Source organism: Plectropomus leopardus, chromosome 1, assembly GCF_026936395.1.
Source record: "Plectropomus leopardus strain MGB_pleo_1.0 chromosome 1, ASM2693639v1, whole genome shotgun sequence".
NCBI classification, from domain to species: Eukaryota; Metazoa; Chordata; class Actinopteri; order Perciformes; family Serranidae; genus Plectropomus; species Plectropomus leopardus.
Genome location: NC_142176.1, coordinates 30,692,215 through 30,713,167, shown reverse-complemented (window position 1 = coordinate 30,713,167; position 20,953 = coordinate 30,692,215). Strand labels below are relative to the sequence as shown.

Sequence of the window (20,953 nt, the reverse complement as noted above, 5' to 3'; positions counted from 1 at the left end):
GGCCCCTAAGGGCATGGGGTGAAGATGCCACTGAAAACTTGTTTTTTGTATTTATTTATAGTGAAAGAGAGATTAGGGGATGAATGCAATCATTGTCCAGTTCACATATAAACTTAAAGAAAATAAGTGACACACACAGATGCTCAGAATATGCTGTAAAGTAAAGGAGGCCGATGGAAATAGAACTATATTGAGTTTAAAGCGAGCCCAGACTGGAGTCACATTATTTTCAATCAGTTCCAAACACCAATAGGAGCAGCTGGTGATTTGGTGGAAATAAGGCTTTCCTTCTATTACTTAAAGAATTTGCTGTTATACAGACAAAATAATGCATCAACAGGAGAAAAATGCATTCTGAATTTCACTAACAGAGGTTATCAGGTTTAATTAGAATATGCTTACTAACTAGTGTCTGCAGAAAGTGTTAAAGGTCCAATGTAATGCTTGTTGTCAGGTATTTACTTGTCTTTCACCTTTTGAGGTGAACATGTTTGCATGCATTTATGTTCAAAAGAAGATTTTATTTTTTTAATACTGTCTGAATATACCTGTATTCATCCTATGTCTGAAATGCTTTGTTTTAGTGCCTGCCTCTTTAAGCCCTCCTAAAAGAAAGCCCAGTCTGCTTTGATTGATTCAGTGTTTCTGAGTCCCTCATATCTGTGCTCTCTGCATCTACGCATCATCACTGCACTTCCACTCCCTGAACTGAAACTTAATTGAGCCTGACCTTAGCGAGCTCATTACCTTGAGAGGTTTGGGTGCATATATATTTCTTGATCAAGGCATCTGTAGGTTGAGTGTAAAGGCTGAGAGCATATTTGAGGGACTTCATATCAGGGCTCTTTTCCAGGAAGGTTTTCTTCAGCCCATTTCCTCCAGCATGGAAGTATTGCTGAAAAAAAAAAACAGGAACAAGAAGCTCAGACTTATAATTTCCCAAGGTGAACAGAAACTTTGAAATTACTTTAAACATACTGTAAGCCTCTTTTGAGTTCATACACGACAACAGTTGGCTGAGAGAACAGCCTAGGATTATGTGCATTTAACAAGGAGGCGCAAACACATAAAGAGACCAGACAAGAGACAGCAGTAATAGCCACTTTTGTAGCTAATTACCAGGTATTTAAATCTGAAACCCATGCTTGGATGGTTAATGCACATTTGTGCTGATAAGCCTGATGGCTGAGGACAGACAAGGCTGTGTTTTCTTTTCAAACCCTGTCACCACTCCCACATGTGGAAGGTGGGAGGCTGGCCACGGACAGATCTTATTAAGGATGCTGAAAAGAAGTGAAGATGAAAGTGCTCTGAGACACATTTCTAAACCCTTCATAGCTTTTATTCTTTTGTGCCTATGTGTTTAGCGATCTCTCCACATGAATATTATAGGAACAAAGGAGTATTTGTTGGGGAGTTACTGTAGGGTCTGTTGTCGTGATCTAAGTTAAAAAGTTAATGTACACCAGAGGCCCTGGGCAATAAAATACTGCCGATAGAAACAAGGTCTACAAATTGTATATTGCTGCCAGGTGATATTTGATCTTTATCACACATAGCAAGATGCTCCCAATAGGATTTGTCTGGTAATTATTTTTTGACTGGTATCAGGTCCGGAACTGACTCAGCACAGCAAGAGGCATTGTTTTCTACCTCTTTAAGGACTCATAAGTCACAATTTTTGACTGACATATGCCTCTCGTGAACTATACATAATCTGGCACGCAGGGGGTGGGTCACATGTTCAGTTTATCCAGAGAAAGAAAATGAAATCACACACTAAATGGGAAACTCCTTGTAATTAATCTGAAATTTACCCCACAGCAAACAACAAATATATTATATAAAAAAGTGTATACTTTCTGTCGCAAACTAATTTTGGAACTAAGGCTAAGCTTATAGTAAATAATGACATAGCCGTACTTTTTGTAAAATGTATTTGTGATACTCACCTCAGAGCCCGCAGGCCAAATCTGGCCCTCAATAGGGTGCCCAGTGGCCCACAAACCATTTTCTAATTTACAATGAAAAAAAGATTCACAATGTGTGTGTTTTTTTTTTAATGGTAAGGTGTAAATATGGAGTGAAAAAAACCCATCAAAATAGAGTTGGTTTATCAAAAAAGACGTGTCAGGTGAGGATCTCCTGGACCCCCCAACAAGTCCTGGCTAAACCTGAATACGTCAAATCCTAGAAATGTCCCTGTGTGCACCTGACCTGTGCTGGGCTGCTGCGACTGAACTCGTCTCTGAGCAAAGATGAGAGAGGACAGCACAGATTTAAAAAGTCAATTAATTTATTTTATTTTATTTATAAATTATTATTAATGTTTGTTTATTAACTCCCCCCCTGTTTTCTGTCATTTTGCAAAAGCTGGCAAAGCAGGTTGAGTATCCTTGGGGTGTAGAATGCAATTATACACAAGTCTAGCTTACTTTTTAAAATATATAAATATATTACAATGGTCTCATCTGCCAGTATTAAAGATTTAGCAACATACTCCAGAGAGAAGTTCAGTAGTAGAGTTCAGTATTTACATGTGTATTTAAGTTTTTTCTAATGTTATTGTTGTGATTGTGCATATTTCAATTCAAAGAGCCATTCTAATTACCCCATCATGGTAAAAAACTGATGCACTTAAGTGTAATGGTCAAGGGAAGTGTTGCTCCATGTTAGAAGACATCCATAGTGTTACTGCTAGGCTGCAGTGCTGCATTCCCTCTGGCAAAAAGAACAGCCGACCTGGCAGAATCACCCCACATGCTCAAAATATCACCCTGCCTCCGGCAAAATTACCTGCCAGACTGCCATCTACCCTATATTTCATCACTGTTGTCTTTTTTCCCTCCTTTCCCTTACATTCTTCAAATCTTTATTTAATTTATTCCTCTTTTTGTTCCTCATCCCTTGTCTTTTCTTTTTATCCTTATGTCATTCATTATTTTTTTTTCTTTCATCTCTATCCTCGAGGTTTATCAGGGGGTGGTATCTTGTTGTGAACCACATGAAATTTCACTCCTTCTGAGTCTATGGCACTCCCATATTACTTTCCATATACAGTATATGTCTGACAACAGAAAAAAACAGGTGATATAGATATTTATTTTCTATAAATTCTTGAAGTGAAAAGCAGCATCTTTCCTAAAATACACTACATGTGTAGTCCATACATAAACCCACTAATTTGTCTAGAACAACAAAGCTGGATTTGGTGGGAAAGAAAAAGCTGCCTCTCTTCTACAATCACTCATGGGTCAGAGTTCAAAGAAAGGAACGAATGGTGCATTATTGGGAATCAGTCAAATGGAGTGCACATCGTCTTCTATCACATGCATGCCATCTGCTAACACACATGCACTGCTCTATGGCCCAGTGCATTTCCCCATTATCCTACCCATCAGTTTACACAGGTTTAAGTTCAGTCGGGATTAAATATTTTTATTGGGATAATCACTAAATGCACTCATGCCCAAATATTCAAGTATATGTTCTGTGTACAAGCCACTCTACTGCATTTATATAAGTTTGGCTCCTTAATACCATGTGTACATTTAAGGTAACAGCTGGATGTACTATTCTTACACTAGTAGCTAATGATATATATCCATAGGAGTCAATAACTGCAGCATATTTGGTCCTCTATCAATGCATCTCTCCTATTTTTTTGTCTTTTAGAGATTGCAGGTTTAAAGCTGTTGTTCCTGCAATATATAAAAAAATATGATGTAGCCCTGTTAATAGCAGTTTTTAATCTGGTCGGCCAACTCTCCTAAGGCATTACTGATCTGCGTTAATTGACTGTTCTCATTGGAATACTGATTAACTGAATTCCAGAGACATGATTGATCTGAACCTGCAGGTAGTTTCCTTGGAGACTGCAAAAATCAATTAGTTTCCTCAGCACTTTATGATGCAGTGTTCCCCCAGTGGCACCACACCATAACTCTTTTCTTGTCCCTGTAGAACTGAGGCTTGGTCTTGAAATTGTCTCATATCCCTTTACAACAAACAGTCATATAGCAGTAAATTAGCAGCGCTGCTTTTCACACTTTCTTGTGCTGAGAAGCTTCGGGCATCTTTCCATATTCCTTGATATTAATTATGTCTCATCAGATGGATCTAGACAGCATTGTGTTTTTCAAACTATAATGGTATTTTTTTCTCAAGCATGTTGTGAGCACTTTGATTCAGGAACATTGTCTTCTTGCAACTACACTGTGTCTCATTCAGAAAACATCAAGGAAATAGAGGTACTATTGTAAAGTGGAGATTTCGAACAATTTATACTAGCCCCCGTCACAAGTGTCTTTAGCGATTTGTGAAGTGACTAAAGAAAAATGTTTCTCTCCATTTTAGTCAGATGACATCAAAATAAAAAATATACACACGTTAGAGTATGTTTTTTCCATTAAAAGCGTTTGAAACATTACAACTATCCCTGTCCATGTTTTGTCAGCTTTGTCATATATATATATATATATATATATATATATATATATATATGTATGTATACACACACACACACACTGGACATATATATATGTATATAGTGATTTACAATATTGTCATTTAAATCACTTTGCATATCTCTGCTCTGCCATACCTTATGCAGCCTCTCCTGTCTTTTCAAAAAGTCAAGTTTTGCCATCCAGGTGTCTCGCTGTGCAACCAACAGTATAATCATCATAAACTCACCTTGATGGTGGGAAGCACAAGGTCCATGGCTGCACACTGTCGCGGAGTCAGACTTCTGGCTTCCTCTCGAGTTACATGCTCCTGGAGGCATATCAGATCAAGACAAAACACTCAACATTTGGCAAAACAGGAACACAAATTGCTTTCAAATGCTTTGAATTCTCGAGATCGAGCATAGACTGTTTACAAAACAGCACCAATTGCAGTCATTTAAGCTTCAGAGTGTCTGATAAAATTGAGCCTTGCTGTGTTTCAAAAAATCTATTTTAATCATGAGAAATGTTTTTTTGTCAATTCTAACAGACGTTTTCCTTATTTATGAATTGATTAGCTAAGTAACTTCTGGCACCACCTTATTTCCCAGGTGTTTCTCTTGTAAAGCATAGACAAAATGACATCAATGTTTTAGATTTAGAAGGAGCATTGAGAAAACTAAATCACTGATGCAAACACTGCTATGACATTGGTCCTCATCTACAAAGTTTCACATATCTGGCCCCTTGTGTTTAACACACAAGTCTTGATGTTAGCTGCGAAGATTCAATCATAGTCATCACACTCGAAGAGTTGTGCACAATGTGCAATGTGTGAAAATGCACACATCGTCACTCAAATTAAAGGGTGAAAAAAACACAAACATATATGTTTTTTGTGCTCATTCATAATGAAATATAGATTTTATCCACCACAAGTCTGTTTGAAACAGATTTTAAAGAGCTGGTGTGAGAAAGAAAATGCTTTCATCAACATCTGCACTGAGATGTTGTCTGTTTTTGATGCCAAAATTGCACTGGGACCACTTGGTTTGTACTGACTCAATTCCAGTAATCTCCCCATTCTGTGAAAACAATGTAATGGCGAGCCCCCGATTAACTTAAGGCTGCAAGCTGGAAGAAATACGTCACTCCAATGAAAATGCCACAATGCAGATGTACAGACACCAGGCTTGTTATTTAATGAAAAAGGGGCCTCCTTCCTCCTTCTGCAGCTCTGCCCTCACCGTCCCTTGACCTCACTCTCTGCTTTGCTGGAGGGAGAGCGGGCAGTAGCTCCCAGAGGACCTCTGAGAAAACGGACTTTTGAGAACAAGAATCTTTGATCAGCGGCTGTAGCAGCTCGAATGCAGCCAGTGCCAACCCCACAGCACCGGGTGACACAACAGGTAGGTGGCCAGTGGCAGCGCTGAGTTTAACCACTAGAGCTAGTGGTGGCAACAGAGAGATTGCTGATCAAGCGATGAGTCGGTGCTGTTCTGTACTTTGGAGCTAGGGTTTGAGCTAACTAGAGTCTGTTGTCGGACCTGCTGCCTGCTTTCCTCCAGGTGGGGTGGTCTATAGCAGCAATGACTGAGGCGGAGGACGCACTGTGATTTGAAGCTCTAGTGAGTGTTTGTCAGACCTACATAAATGTGAAATAAAGGCTGCAGCTATGAATCTTTATCTGCAGTTAGTAAAAGGCTTAGCTATTAGCAAAGTTTCCTTTCCATCTCTGAAATACTTTGGCGATCAGAACGTGTTTTATTCCTTTTATTGTCTAACCCTCTTTCAAGTATTTTTGATAAGTCTGTCTTTCTTTTTTTAGTTGCTTTGCATTGTAGGCAGTTGTTGCCAATGCTGGAATTACAACTGTCTCTGCAGGATTTCCCACCATGGAATCAGGCTTTCAATGCAGAGACATGCATGCCCATCTGGTTTTTGAAGAAAAACCAATAGGATCACCCTCTCTCTGAAATGACTTATGTTTGGCCAAAGTCTCCTGTCATGAAAAAAAAATCTGAAAACAGAGCCACTGAATGACAATATGCTCAAAGTTTACAATGGGATTTTTTCCAATCATGCCAAATAAAAACTGCCTAATCCAACTTTTAATAGAATTGTTGCCTTGATTTATAATATTATCACTTGTGAGTCCAGAATTGTATATTCTTTAAAAGAAATGGTTGCCTTTCTGCCAACTTTAGGAGTGAAAGCAGATAAAGCACTACAAATCCTCCTGTGTAACATGTGCTAAGGCAGATAAGTGCAGCCCAGAAATGACCATGGGATCTGTGAGGCTCAAGGGACATGATAGTGAAAAATGTTTGGCACAGAGAATTATTTGTTTCTGAAAAACACCATATCAGCCTGACTAACTCTGCTACCAATCCATGCCACTACACGAGTCACTGCAACAGAAATGTAATTTGACAGGTATTCATTTTGCAACTCCTGTGTAATATGTTTATAATATAATATAGTACAATATAATATAACTGAAACTAAATGAGGATGTAGCTATTAGTAAAACAAGACATACTGACTACATGAAAAAAAAAATTCAGTCAAGTAAGCTGAAGATTATTAGTCAGTATAATTAATAGTAGGATGATGAGGAAACCACTTCAATGCTTTGGGAGAAAGAAAGAAACACATCCATCTGTGTTCTTCTCACACAAAACATAAAAATCAGAGCAGACACACCAACAGGTAATTACACACACGTTAATGCAGATAAACTCATTCCGTTTGGATCCTCCTGCATGACTCAGAGCTAAAATACCTCTCTGAGGTACTGTCATACCACTGTTGTTAGTTAAACCACAGTGTAACCACTGATCCGTTCCAATGCCTCTCTACACAGAGCTCGAGGGATTAAACATCCTCCGGTCACATCAGCAATTAGATATCAGCCTGGCTAGTGTTGAGTTACTGTACAATGCAAAAGCCTTCAGTAGCTTACATAACTATGTTTCCAAATGACATAATCCAGATTTGTAGGTAAAGTATATCTAAGTGCACAGTGAGGTGCTGATGCTAACTTATCATTTTACTAGTATATGTCCATCCAAACTATTTTGGATTGACAATTTTGTGGATTGGTGTAAATTTTGTCAGCTATGTTTATCTGTTAATCTTAGAACCATGTAAAAAACATCTTCAAGGGTTTAAACCATATTTAGTCAACCTCATTCTGTATTTTTCTCTGTCAAGTTTTTGTTGACTAAGTCTGTACATTTTAGTCTGATATTAGTCAAATAAAACTGCAACTTATTTAGTATAGTGGTAGTCAATAAAAGCTGTTGACATTTTAGTCTTTTTTAGTCATCAGATTATATTAAACATTTTAGTCAGTGTAATAGAGATTTCAGTAACACTTTACTATGTTAAAATGTTGACTATGACAATGGCAGTGCATGTAGATGCAGCATCCTGTAGCTCCTCAAATCTTTACTACTTTTTTGTTATATTTTTCTATTTTTTCGACACTATGGCCCCTTCTGCTGAGGGACAACTTTTCTACGATAGAGAAGCACGTATCAACATTGGAAAAAGCTGTGTGGGGTTTGGACTGAATGCAGTAGACCGTGAGAGGATCCCTACAAATGGCATATGCTGAGCAGCCAGTCAGACCAGAGGAGAGAAACCAAACCGAAAGCGCCGGACTAAGAGAGGGCGGAGAGCCGGCATCAGGGCGAGGCCGATGTGACTTGGACCAAGAGCTGTTGCTCTACTCTAGAGAGAGTGGAGTGGATGAGTTGCGATTGAGGTTCACTCAGCAGCAGGAGATGGGGGACTGCTATGCGCACATCTTCACAGAGACATGTTTAACCCCTAACATCCCAGATCAAGCTATTGCACTGGATGGGTGGACCTTGATGGGAGCCATAAGGACACAAGACTCTGATGCAAATTAAAAAAATGCACTGCAGCAATTGAATGATGCCATCTGCAGCAACATGCCAAACCAACCGGACAGAATCTTCATAGTAGCTGGAGATTTTAATTAACTCCTCCTTCAACTCCAAAGATGTAGCGGGATCAAGGACAATTGTACCAATAACCAATAAATCTACCTTCTATCTTTTTGTAAACTACTTTTGTCTCATCTTTTTTCACCTATATTACATGTTAATATTAGTCACAGTTAGTATTAAATGACGGCAGTGCCATCTTATCATCATCTCGTCCTAGTCATGGCAAAAAAGGTCGCTGACAAACATACGTAGTCATAATTTTCATTAATAAAATGAACACTGCTGTGGATAAGAGAGAAAAAGACATCTATTTTATATTCTTGGTAGTTTGTCATGATGTTATTCATGCTGACATTTGGTTACATGTCTGGCTTTCAACAAAAAGACTGTAGTGAGTTTCTTGTAGTACAAAAAGTCTGAGTATTTCTGTCTTATCTTTAATTCCAACTGTTCAAAGTTGAAAACATAATCCATGTTCAGCATATTTAGAGATCCCATGTTTTACTGAAATGACAAGGAGTCATCTAAGCTTAGCTAAGATTAGCCCAAAGATTACCTTTAGTTTGGACAGCTGTCCCAAGTCCTTGGCAGCATTGAAGATCATCTGAGCTCCTTGCTGTTGGACAGATAGATATTTTTCTGTTAGGCAAGGAAAAAAAACTGGAAACACTCAATGGGCGGTTATGAAAGAGATGATTGTAAGAACAAACTAAGCAACAGGAAATGAAGACAGAGAGATGGAAATGTTTAAAAACTGCCTGATATGATGGCAATTAAACTTCACTTTCATGTTTTCATAAAAAACAACAAAACAATAAATAAAACATTCCTGAGATGAAAAAAAAAGTCAATTATACCACAAAGAAAAACAATTCACCCATGAGTGAAGATTTAGATTTGCCATGTTGTTTCATCTGCTGTACAGTTATTTGTGTGTTACGATGGAGCATGAGAGAGCTGAAAGAGAGAGAGAAAGAGAGACAGGTGGAGAAGAAGAGGGAGGTGGAGCATGGGCCAAGAGATGAAAAGAGTGATAGAGATGGGAAAGAGACGGATAATTGATCAAACTCACTGTCTGGTCACTCAGTGGAGGCAAAACGATTGTTCTCTCGATTGTGTTCAGCACAATTTTCCATAGTTCTTTGAGGACTCGTTTCAGCACAGTCTTCTCACAGATCTTGGCGAATAACATCAAACTGCAGAGTGGCAAAAGAAGGGCATTTGTCAGGTCAACAGTGGAAGCACATGTCTCAAACTGAGCCAACGTGGCTGAAGAATCCAAGTGATGACGCCTTCACAAATAATATGATTAAATAAAGAAAAACACCTGTGACTCATAGAATAAATGCTGCAGCTTTATGCTTTAATCTCAGCCTTTTGTGCAAGCAGGGGTCTCAGAGACAGGAGGAAGGATTTGGTATTTCCATATCATTAAGAGGATTCCCTGTAATACCCCATTGGCCTCGATGTTGCTTTGACAAACGGTTGAGAGCGATTCCCAGAGCTCCGCTGAACCACACTGTCTCTATGGTTCTTTCAAGAATACAACAGAAGTAAAAACAGTCCCTTGAATTAAACGACATTCACAGATAATGCTGGCCTCTCTTTTCTTTTGAAAACAAATGTAAAATGGTAGCGCTTATTATAGCGCTTATTTATTTGGAATTCTTTTCTTTATCTATCAAATCTGGAAATAAAAACAGTAATAAGTGCTGTTCAATCTGACTGAACTTTGACACCAGCCGGTTTGAATGAGGGGTGGGACTGGCCTGTCATTTAGGAAGCTTTGTTTTATCATTGGTAATATTACTGAAATAATACAAGCAGCAAAAAAGGAATGAGTGAAAGTACTAAAAAAGTACACTTTCAAAGTTTGCGGACAGCTGTTGTTAGACCATCCAATTTTTTTAAACAGATATCTGCATATCTACGTTCTAGTTTCTGTTTGCAGTCTGAGTTGTATTGCCCAATCATGTTTGAGCCAGATTTGGCTGTATACAGGTAAACAGTCCATGTGGAGCGCAAAAGAGGTGGAATGTGATGGCTAAATTTCAATCTCAGAGCCCCACAGCTATGTACAACAATGATTTAGTTTTTTATTAGCTTTTGTTTCAATGTTGTCTGCATTCATATGCAGATATGTGTTTGCAGGGATTAGTCAAAATGTTGTCTTGACCTGTCTCAAGTTGCTGATTGAACTGTAAACAATATCCAACACACAGGAGAGGAAATTGTGGCCTGGATATCTGCTGAATGCACTGGGACCCCCAAAATATTGACTGTTGCCCCCAGAGATTTTATCTTTGTCAGACAATAGCCAATTGGTTCCAAGATTGAGCCCATCCAAACTTTTTTCGTATCCTGTCTTGTTTTCCTCACACTATACACCAAACAAGTACATTATGTCAATTGAAATGAAGCTCTAGCAAACATTCAGTCAGGAAGACATATCTAGATGTCACTGTCAGGGCTGTCAAATGAGTAATCAAATGTTGTACAGCTGATTTACAGTCAACCAATAGCACACCCTCTCCGTTAGCCTATCATCTTACTGCTCATTTTAAATATGGTTCCCTTTTTGCCTGGTGTTCTTTCATGCTGTACACACCCTCCATCTTCCCATCATCGCCTAGTCTTTCTGGATTCATCAACCTCATAGGTCATCAGCCTCAGAGTCAGCCATCAGCTGCCACCACCACCTCCACCAGTGTCTGGGCTCCATGGGGGGATTTATATTCATGCCGCTCAGATGTCTTTCGATCACAAAAATCTCTTATGGTGTCCAAGTGCCAAAGATTTTTAAAAAAAAAATTTTTTTTTAAATTAAAGCTCAATCAGCACAAATCATATCTTAATTTGTTGACCCATATTCTGTATTAAACATTATCTTAACTTCATTTGTCTACTGATTGAGATTCATTTCTGACGTCACCTCAATGCCAAAATGCGCAAACTTGATGGATATTAATGGTTGAGCCTTTTAACTTTTTAATTAATGGAAACACACTTACTGAACACCAAAGTTGAAAACTGGCCCACATGTTAGAGGTAACTCTGACCTTGCATTCAGTATATACTCACTTTTTATCCAAGAGGTCCATGAGAGGCCGGAGGACAGTCTCTGCATCCATGGCAGCGTTGCTTCCTTTGGCCGGACCTTTCATCTGAACGAGCTCCTGGTTCATCTGCTTCACACAGTCCTCGATCACACCTTTGAAACTGTGTGATGAAAAAGAACAATTCTTTGTTACTGGGTTCGTATTTTTTTCTGCAGCAGTTGTGTAGCGCACTCCTGCTGGTCCCATCAGATTATTGAAAAGTTGCTATGAGGGGTGTCTTTTGTTCAAGCTGAAACGTTTAGCAACTTGCTGTGCTCACTAAGCATAAAGCACAGCGAGAGTTCAAGTCAATTATATTTTGAGTACATGTCTGTCAATACCTAAGCAGTCTTGTATTACTATTCCTTTGAAAGAACAAGACATGAATGGATACATCAGGCTTAATGAAAACAATACCATACCCACTCACTCACACACGCACGCACACACATACGCACACGCTGACTAATGCTCACCTGGAGCCAAACACTCCGCTGAGCTCATCCAGCACCGTGTTGAGTTTATTCTGCAGCTCCTTTAGCAGATCACTGGCCTCTGCATCCAGCTGTCAGGGTGAGACAGACAGTTACTACATTATTACACTCCATTCACTAACCCACACTCACCAGAGCTCTGAATCTCTGCCGCAACTGGGATGGGGGCATTTGGAAGAGGGGGGACAACAGGCACAGAGGAGAGGTAACCTGCCTCACTGGTGGCCTCCCACTCATTCTGCCTGCCACCTGTGCCGTGAGTCGTTCTGAATACAAATGGACGGCTCACCTCCGAGCGCTGCAATGATGACTGCTTGCAGAGTCAGGAGACATGGTGTCAGCAAAGAGGCAGCCTGATAGTGGTCTCTCAAAAGGGAATATTTTGTACACTACTACTATACAAGTTACAGTAGAGAGAGTATGCTGTCAGGAAGCCTCAACATTTAACATCTTCAGGGAATAAAGCTTGCTGCCATATATACACAAATCCTTGAATCTACAGATGTTCTGACACTGAAATCTTCTGACGGACTTTTTATGGTCCAGAGGGAAACTGCTGCTGCGTGCCCCCCCCATTTAGTGTACAACTTTCCAATATTTTGTTCATTATTTAGGACTTTAGTTCTATCTAGATTACTATCTGTAGCTATACTTTGCTACAAGCCTCTTAAAGAGATACTTGGCTAATTTTCAACCCGCTTTGAATCAAAACAATGTGGGTAGTAAGTCTAAATGAGCTGTGGTAAACCTTCCTCTATCAAACCAGTGCCTAGATATCCCTCCTGCCCCGATAGCAAAATTTTGCCGGATGACACAAGTTTCTCTTGCTCCCCTGGGCTGTTGCTCAAACTACAGGCTGTATTCCTGCAATTTCCTATTGACAGCCATCCATGCAGCCACTGCAAAGAATACAGAAGCAAATCAAGAAACAAATCTGGACCCAAATCTGATCTAACGATAAAATCTAACGATAAAACTAGGCTGTGCTGATCAAATATACATTAAGATTGTTATTATGTTGCTTATTTCTCATCTAAAATGTTGTTAGAACCCCGTTTTAGTGTCAGGTTTAACTTTGATAGCGAGAGTTTGTGAACAGAAAGGGGGCACCGTACTGTTTCCTGCACAGTAAAAATAGTGGCCTAAAAAACTGAGATGAAATGGTAAAACTAAGCAGCACTGATCAAATATAAACCAAGATTCTATTACTGTGTTGCATATTTTTCGCCTCAGATGTTTTAAGAAACACGTCGTAGCTCACTGTTTAATTGTAACATAAGTTTCTTTCTGGATGGCCGCTATTGTTTCACATGTGAGAGTGTGCATTACATCCACCCTCCAGATGGAACATTTATTTGCCCATTGTAGCATTTAGCGCTATGCATTCTGGTAATTGAAGTTTTTCTACCTCTTGAGCACTAGGATCTTTTTTTTCTGTTTTATCTGGTCATGTAGCACCAATTTCAAAAGTATTTGCATCTTTCTACTGCATACACATTCTAGTTTTATTAAAAGGCCATCTTCACAGCAGCAATACCTCTTTAAATTAATGTACTATGTCCCTTAATAGCTAGTAAGATATACTGATATATCAGACACGACCTTACAAGGAATAATCAATACAAGCTCACACAAACACAACTGCAAAAATTGATTGACAACATGTATGTGCCCATGCATGGCTAGTTTTGGGTTTCTGCAGCGCCATATTTATGCATGTGATGGGTGTGCAGATGTTTGTGTTCCTGAGTGGTTTTGAGAAAATGCATGGTTGGATTGTGCTGTGTTGTGTATGAGAGTGTATGTCGTGTCACTTACTGCACTATGAGTGCATCTGTATCACTCTTCGTCTTATGCATTACGTTTGCCATGTACAAATGTCCAAATATTGATGTTTTGGATGGGGGTGGAGAACACACATCGCTGAGGCTCAGTGCCTGAGATGGATGTGTGAGGCCAGGCACCGCACCACATGCATAACAGATCGTAATATTAGACCCGATAAGCTTAGCCATAGAGCAGCTCATCTCACACATTATAGTGGCGGATGGCTCAGCTGGGAAGCGGATGTGTAAACTAAACCTTTTATAGACATTGTTATTCTGCAGACATGCCTCTATCTGAAGCACCAACGGGATGGATTTATATGTGTGTGCATGTGTTCACATGTGCACGCGTTCTTATTCACCTCAATGGCAATGACAGCAGCATGCAAGATTTCCTGTCACGGAGGAAATTGACCAGAGGTTCGACTTGTTATTTTACTCTATGAGTAACAGATAACATCTTTTCAAATGATAGCAGTGAAATACTGTAGGCACTGGTATATTATCAGTTCCTCTTGGCCTGGGGAAAGTTTCAGACTGGGCTCTAATCTGCTGCCTGGCAGTCTCTGAAATTGAGGTCCTCCATTTTTTTCCGAGAACACTGTGTCTTAATGGGAATGCTGCTACAGGAAATTCATCCCGCTGTTAGATAAACCAAGGCACCTGTCACCTTCTGAGAGAAGAAAAACACTGTGATTCTGTGTGGCTCCTGATGCTTCAGTCCAATGAATACCTGAAGACTGCAATCCTGTCAGAACAGCCTTCATTTAAAGTTACTTTGACTTGCAAAGTGACGCAATTTGAAAATGACAAAGACTCGTCTTCTGAAATGTCAGGTTAATGAAGGTCTTCAGTTAAAAAAATGGATATAATGTCAGGAATAAAATTATGAATGTAATTTATATAAATGAATAGACCCCATTTCTAATGTTTTTTATTCTGCATTTGCACTGTTAAAAAACTATTTTAAAAGGAATTGCCAAGTGGTGGAGGTGTCGGCATAGAGATGCCTGTTTTCTCTCCAATATAACTGAACTAGATGGTAATCAGCAAGTAGTGCTCAAAGTGCCAAAAAATACAGTTTAAAAAACTCAACAGAAATGCACCTTTACAGAAATCATGACCTGGTTACTCAAGATCATCCACAGACCTTGTTGTGGGCAGTTTCGTGTAGGAAATATTTTCATTCCACCAAACTACAACCACCAACCGTATCACTGTACAGAAGAAAGCGTGCATTTACTCGAGGATGAGAGGTTTGTGCTCATGACAGCAGGAGATGTGAACATTAATAGTGTCCTCCTCAGCTGAGCTTTAATGTTAGCTTGTTATCTACTGCTAGGTGAGCTGGCAGTACATGGACACTTCCTTTTGCACTTTGATACCATGGATGTATTAAATGACTTGGATGCAGCATTGAGGCGTGGACCCCGTTCATTCCTATGAAAGCTGCTCAATAACATGAAGCAAAAAAAAAATATTTCTGCAGTATATGCCACATAAATATACTTAAGTAGTAATCAGATTTTCCACATCATGGGGCCTACAGAACATGCGCACTAGAAACTTGCTAACCTCTGCTAACTTGAATGGGTATAAAATGTTTAATCTTGCAGCTCCTCTCGACTTTCTAAATGTATCAGAGTGAACAGATCAAGTCCTTAAAGTTGAATTAGTCATTTTGCAGGGGTTTTCGCGCTCAAAAAAATGTATCCACTGATTTACAGATGTCTCTTCCCCAGTGTAAGTCAATGGGAAAATGTCCTTCTGTGCCCCATGGAATCATGTGATGGACCTGGACAGTGCAATTCCACTTTTGACCACTACATGAAACTGCTCACAACAAGGTCTGTGGATTATTTTAAGTAACTGGGTCATGGTTTCTGCAAAGAGACAGTACTATTAGGTTTTTCAAATGTATTTTTTGGCACTTTAGGATCCACAATCCAAGTGTCTTCTGGTTCCATTTTATTGGAGTCTGGGCAGACATCTCTACAGCCGAAATCTCCAAAACTCTGCAACTCACAGTAAAACAATTGAGACTAATAAATAGCACGAAAGGTGAGAGGAAAAATATGTCTTTTTCGATTTCGGAGTGAACTGTCACTTTAGGCTGTACATGTTATAACGACAGCAATAACACAGCAAGAAATTCTTATAATGTATGTGGTATGTATTGCACTTGATGACTGACAACATTTTTCATTATGGTGATAAAACTTCATGCAAAGTGAACATCAATTTTGGAAAACAGAGCACCTGGCTCCTCCATGGTAGCTAGTTTCACTTGATGCTGACTGACATCCGGAGTCCTCCAGAGCGCACAAACTCTCCCCTGGCTGACAGCCTATCAGCAGCAGCCCAGCTTTGCTTCCCTTTGCCTGTTTCAACAATACAATATCTACTCACTGGCAGGTTGTTATTCCAAAACACAGTTTGTCCTAAACAGTGCCAAGTAAATCAAGGTCCAATAAACCACCATCGCTAAAGTGAGAAAAGTATATTAGCAAACGGAACGACGCCCAAAATAAAGTCTGATACCAATCTAGGGAGATCACTCCATGACGATTCCATAAATGTGGGCACTGTAAGAGATTATGCTAATCTCTGTTATTGGTACTGCTATGATAACAGCTCTTGGTAATTACATTGGCTCTCTGGGAGTTAATTGCTGATAGGAAACTATTCTGTAATGAATAGGCTACTGTGCAGAAGGGAAACTAATGGAAAACTTTCACCTGAAAAACACCCTGGCTGTATAATTAGCATTCAACAGAAATTACTTAAGTCCTTCTAAAAGATATACCTGATTGTCCATTAACAATGTGCATGATTTTACTTTTTGAAAGGGATGTTAAGACTTGTGGTGTCATTAGTCTTCAGACAATAATGGCCTGGGAGTGATCCAGGTCTAGAGCTGCTAACTGCGGGGAGGTTTGCAGCACCTCAGCCGAGGGCACAGCTGGAGAGATTTGTAAGTGTTTGAGAAGCTCATTAAACACGGTCTGAAAATCCTGTCTGAAGCATTTTGTGGCTGCAGCCTAGGGAATGGATAGAGATGATCAAAACCACAGCCAGCAACTTGGCGAGCGTCTGCCTCCACTCTTTGCGTCAGGGACAAAAAAAAAAAAAGAAAAAAAGAAAAGAAAGGGGGTAACAACGAACTAAAATAAATATCGCACTTCTAAATTAGCCATGGATAGAGAAGTGGCAGACGGAAAAAAAGCAAGCTAAAAATAAAGATGGGATCGGGTGGGTTGAGCCACTATCCCCAGAGCGCTGGGGATGGTGAGCTTGAGCAGCCTGTCCAGAGGGGTGATGGGTAATTCAGATTCCGTATGCTCTGTGGCACATGCTGCTGGAGGGGTTGGGGGGAGTGGGGGTGAGAAGCGTAGGAGCGTGAGGGGTGGCGGTAAGGCACAAGGGGGGGAGGGGGCGTGCTTTTTCGTATCATTCAGTAAATGGTGGGAAGGGGTGTTGACGAGTCCTATTGCACACACCTTACAGAAGGACACAACCCCCTCCTCCTGGAGACAGAGAGAGAGAGCACAGAAAGGAAATGGGGGGAAAACAGAAGACACAACGACAGGAGACAAAATGCAAGGCAAGACAGGCGTTAGATACTGGAGAGAAACATGCGTGTAAGTAATAAGAAGCGGCGGCTGCTGCTGCTGCTTCTCAGGTTAGACTGAAACGTCGACAGGGAAACTACTCAGCGGTGTTTCAAACTAAACACACAGATTTATAGGGTTTAAATCAATATTTACAAAAAGGCAACACATGTTATACACAAGGAGGGTTAGAGGTGGGGAAACAGTCACGGGGCACAAAGGAAGTTATTGAGGAACTGTAGGCAAGGAAGAAGTCGCGAAAGGTGATATTAGTAAACAAAACTACAGGTCAGATTACATGGTTAAGTGCAGAACTGAGGGAAGGCTTACAGCACATCAATGCTGGGGTCAATTCACTTTCACTTCATATAAATGTCATCGGAAATGATCATTTACATAATCATGACACAGCATTTATTTCACAGCGGGAAGCTGATCTAAGGATGAAAATTTAAGCATTTTTATAAACTGGCATCAACCTTGCTGAAGTGTCCTTCAGGGAGACACGGAATCCTTTGAATCCCCGGGGACGCTGTTCTTTAGCTAACCTTGTGTTTTGACCTTCCAGTGGAAGAATGCAGATTACTGCAGTAATATTTTATAATAATTCATGTGTCCCCTTTCTCTCTTTTCAATACAGGAGGGAAATTATCAGTATAATTGAAAGTGAAGTGCCTCAAAAGCTGACACAAACACAGTAGACAGACACACTCAGGTAGGCACAGACCTGTTTGCCACCCATGGACTCAAACATCTTCTCCAGTTGGACCCGGAGCTGCTGAATGTTGTTGAGGAGGATGCAGGGCTGTAAAAATAAAATAATAAATAAATTAGATTGTTTTGTATTGTACAGTGAAGAACATCATATATATTTAATGGTGTTGACATCCTAGAAAAGCCTGGTGCATTAAATTTTCTGCTTTTTCTTACAGCTATTGACATTCTGCTGTAACAGTTTGTAAGCTTTATACTGGCCCAAATAATTGCAACACATCGTCAGAAGGGCAAAAGCAGTCAAATCCATCAGTTTTGATTTCCTGGATCCCACGCGACATCGACAGTCAGCAGGGAAACGCAATACATAATACAACAGGGAGAGAAATGTCTGCGCTGAGTATGTCAGGCACTATCGATTTCCAGCTGCACAACAAGTTTAACAGATGACAGACATTAATCACACTGCTGTTTATGGAGACTGTGAGTAATTCTTCAGAGTTTTCAGTCACTCACAGATTATGTACATTATCTGCCCAAAAAACAACTGACAAACATACAGCACCACAAAATTATGATAGTGGTACTGGATGGTGCCAAAATGTTAATTCTGCACCCCACAGGAGAAGGATGATTGGTGTCTTTCAATTCACAAAGCAGCCAATAGTGTCTCAGCGGCAGCACATAATGGCTTGCTCGCTACTAGATTTATGAGCATATCTATATGAGAGTGATGAGATATTTAAATCTGAGTAAAAGCAATGGAGATTCCCTTGGCTATATATTTCTAGCTTAAGAGAGGGTGAAATATATAGAATAAAGGATTCTGTCCACTAACACCCGCATTGGATATATTATAAACTATCAGTTAAATACCAAAGGGCTGCTGTAACATCACCCAAGACTGCATATAACACAGAGAAAAAAAAGAAAGCTATTTCACAAGAGTGTATTTATTGATTTATAGTATTCACTGGGGTGTTGCTTTTTGAACACGGTTGTGCCAAGATAACGAGTTTGTCTGCAAATACTTTCAATATCATGAAATACATTTACAACAGCACTATGTTTGCAATAGCAGATCTTTGCAGATCAGTGGTTCCCAACCTGGGTATGCCCCAAGGGGTCCCAAGATAAACCTGTAAGTTCACAAGATGATTACAGAAATGTTCCCTTATGAAAAACTGCCTTTATTACTGTGACTTTTGGGGTGGCACGCAGGTTGCCTCACAGCACAAGGTTAAGTTCAAACCTGCCGGCCAGTTTGAGTCTTTCTGTGTGGAATTTGTCTGTTCCCCTTGTGCGTGCCTGGGTTTTCTCTTGGTGCTCCAGCTTCCTCCCATAGTCCAAAGACATGCAGGTTAGGTTAATTGATGACTCAAACTCAATTGCCGGTAGGTGTGAATGGTCTTCTGTCTATGTGTGTCAGCTCTGTGATTGACTGGGGCTTGTCCATGGTTTACCCCAACTCTCACTTAATACCAAGACATCTGCTTCCACGATTGGATAATTAGACTTGAATTGTACTGTATCAGTTGTGTGAGAGATTGTAAATGGATGTTTTCATATGGTTTTAATGTTGTTAATCACTGACACCTATTGTATGACTTAAATTCATTTAGAATTTTCTTCCTTCACTGGAGGCACACAAGAAAAAAATGCAACAAGGGGTGAGTAACTGATTTAAAATGTTCATTTGGGGGTGAAGTATTCCTTTAAGGGGTCGTGAGCCACAAAAATTGGGGAACACTGTTTTCGATCCTTGTCTTTACTCATACTACTGCTCTCTTTTAATGCTTCAGTTTGTTGTCAGCAAAGACAGACACACAGTACATTATTGATAAAGATGGCTATGATGTGAGACATGCATTGTATATGTGACAGTCCAACAAATTGGAGATTAGGTTTAATTTGATATAATCCTGCCACTGTACAGCTCCATCTGCCTCTTATTTCCCTTTTTCCATCATCTGTCTGTTCAGTCCTCTCTCAAGGAGGGACATTTCATGTTTTCTCTGGGACAATTGTAATGAGCCTGTCAACACTGCAGAGAAACATCTGCCTCTTCTGCTAGTACCCTGTGTGTTATCGCTCACTTCAACTTCAAAGACCAGTGAGGATAATTAGGCCACTCAGAAGGCTCTGCATTTAGTCATCCATCACATTAAACAATGGACAGAGAGCCCAGAAAATACCAATGACTTCTCCTCATCAGCTATGGGCTGTGACATGAATAATTGCATTTCGGTTAATAGAGACACTTTGTTAAGTGCATTACAAAAAGCAGAGCAGTACTCAGCTTAGAGCAGACTGGGCTTCTTAACTGAAACACTTTCCAGGCAAACCACTGTTAGAGACAGTCATCATGGCAACACCATCATCTGACTAACCACATTTGCATTTGGACCAAAAACACTCAATGTAACCTTTGCTATTAACATTTGCAGACTTTGAGTGGGCACTTACCACGTTCTCCTTACTCAAATACAAAGGAAAGTCCTTGGATATGATTGCAGCATATTGCAGAAGAACTTTGTTGATAGTCTGTAGGAAGGGAGAGAGAGACAATCTTATAATTACAGAATTTTTTGTTGTTTTATAATTGCATTTCTTGAAATCACAAAAAAAGGTAAGGTGTGTAAGACTTAGGTGGATTTGATGGCATCTTGCAGTGAGGGTGAGATTGCAACCTGCTAAGTCTTCTCAAGGTTAGGTTTTCTTCAGTTTTCATTGTTTAGGAGGTTGTTACCACGAGCCAAAATATTCAAAGTGGTCTCTTTCT

General features: G+C 39.9%; 1 protein-coding gene across 3 annotated transcripts in view; it reads right to left on the bottom strand.

The window, feature by feature from the left end:
- Nucleotides 1-20,953, bottom strand: part of unc13c (unc-13 homolog C (C. elegans)) — a 132,149-nt gene that overhangs the window by 9,685 nt on the left and 101,511 nt on the right. For 2 of the 3 annotated variants that reach the window (XM_088079896.1, XM_088079905.1), the window contains exons 22-30: nucleotides 20,638-20,715; nucleotides 18,185-18,262; nucleotides 17,347-17,373; nucleotides 12,003-12,091; nucleotides 11,510-11,647; nucleotides 9,501-9,624; nucleotides 8,985-9,044; nucleotides 4,696-4,776; nucleotides 748-895 (exon numbers count right to left, since the gene is read on the bottom strand). In XM_088079896.1, the coding sequence (XP_087936022.1) occupies nucleotides 748-895; nucleotides 4,696-4,776; nucleotides 8,985-9,044; nucleotides 9,501-9,624; nucleotides 11,510-11,647; nucleotides 12,003-12,091; nucleotides 17,347-17,373; nucleotides 18,185-18,262; nucleotides 20,638-20,715 (823 nt within the window). The remainder of the gene's footprint in view (nucleotides 1-747; nucleotides 896-4,695; nucleotides 4,777-8,984; nucleotides 9,045-9,500; nucleotides 9,625-11,509; nucleotides 11,648-12,002; nucleotides 12,092-17,346; nucleotides 17,374-18,184; nucleotides 18,263-20,637; nucleotides 20,716-20,953) is intronic. The other variant, XM_088079909.1, reaches the window with a different exon arrangement.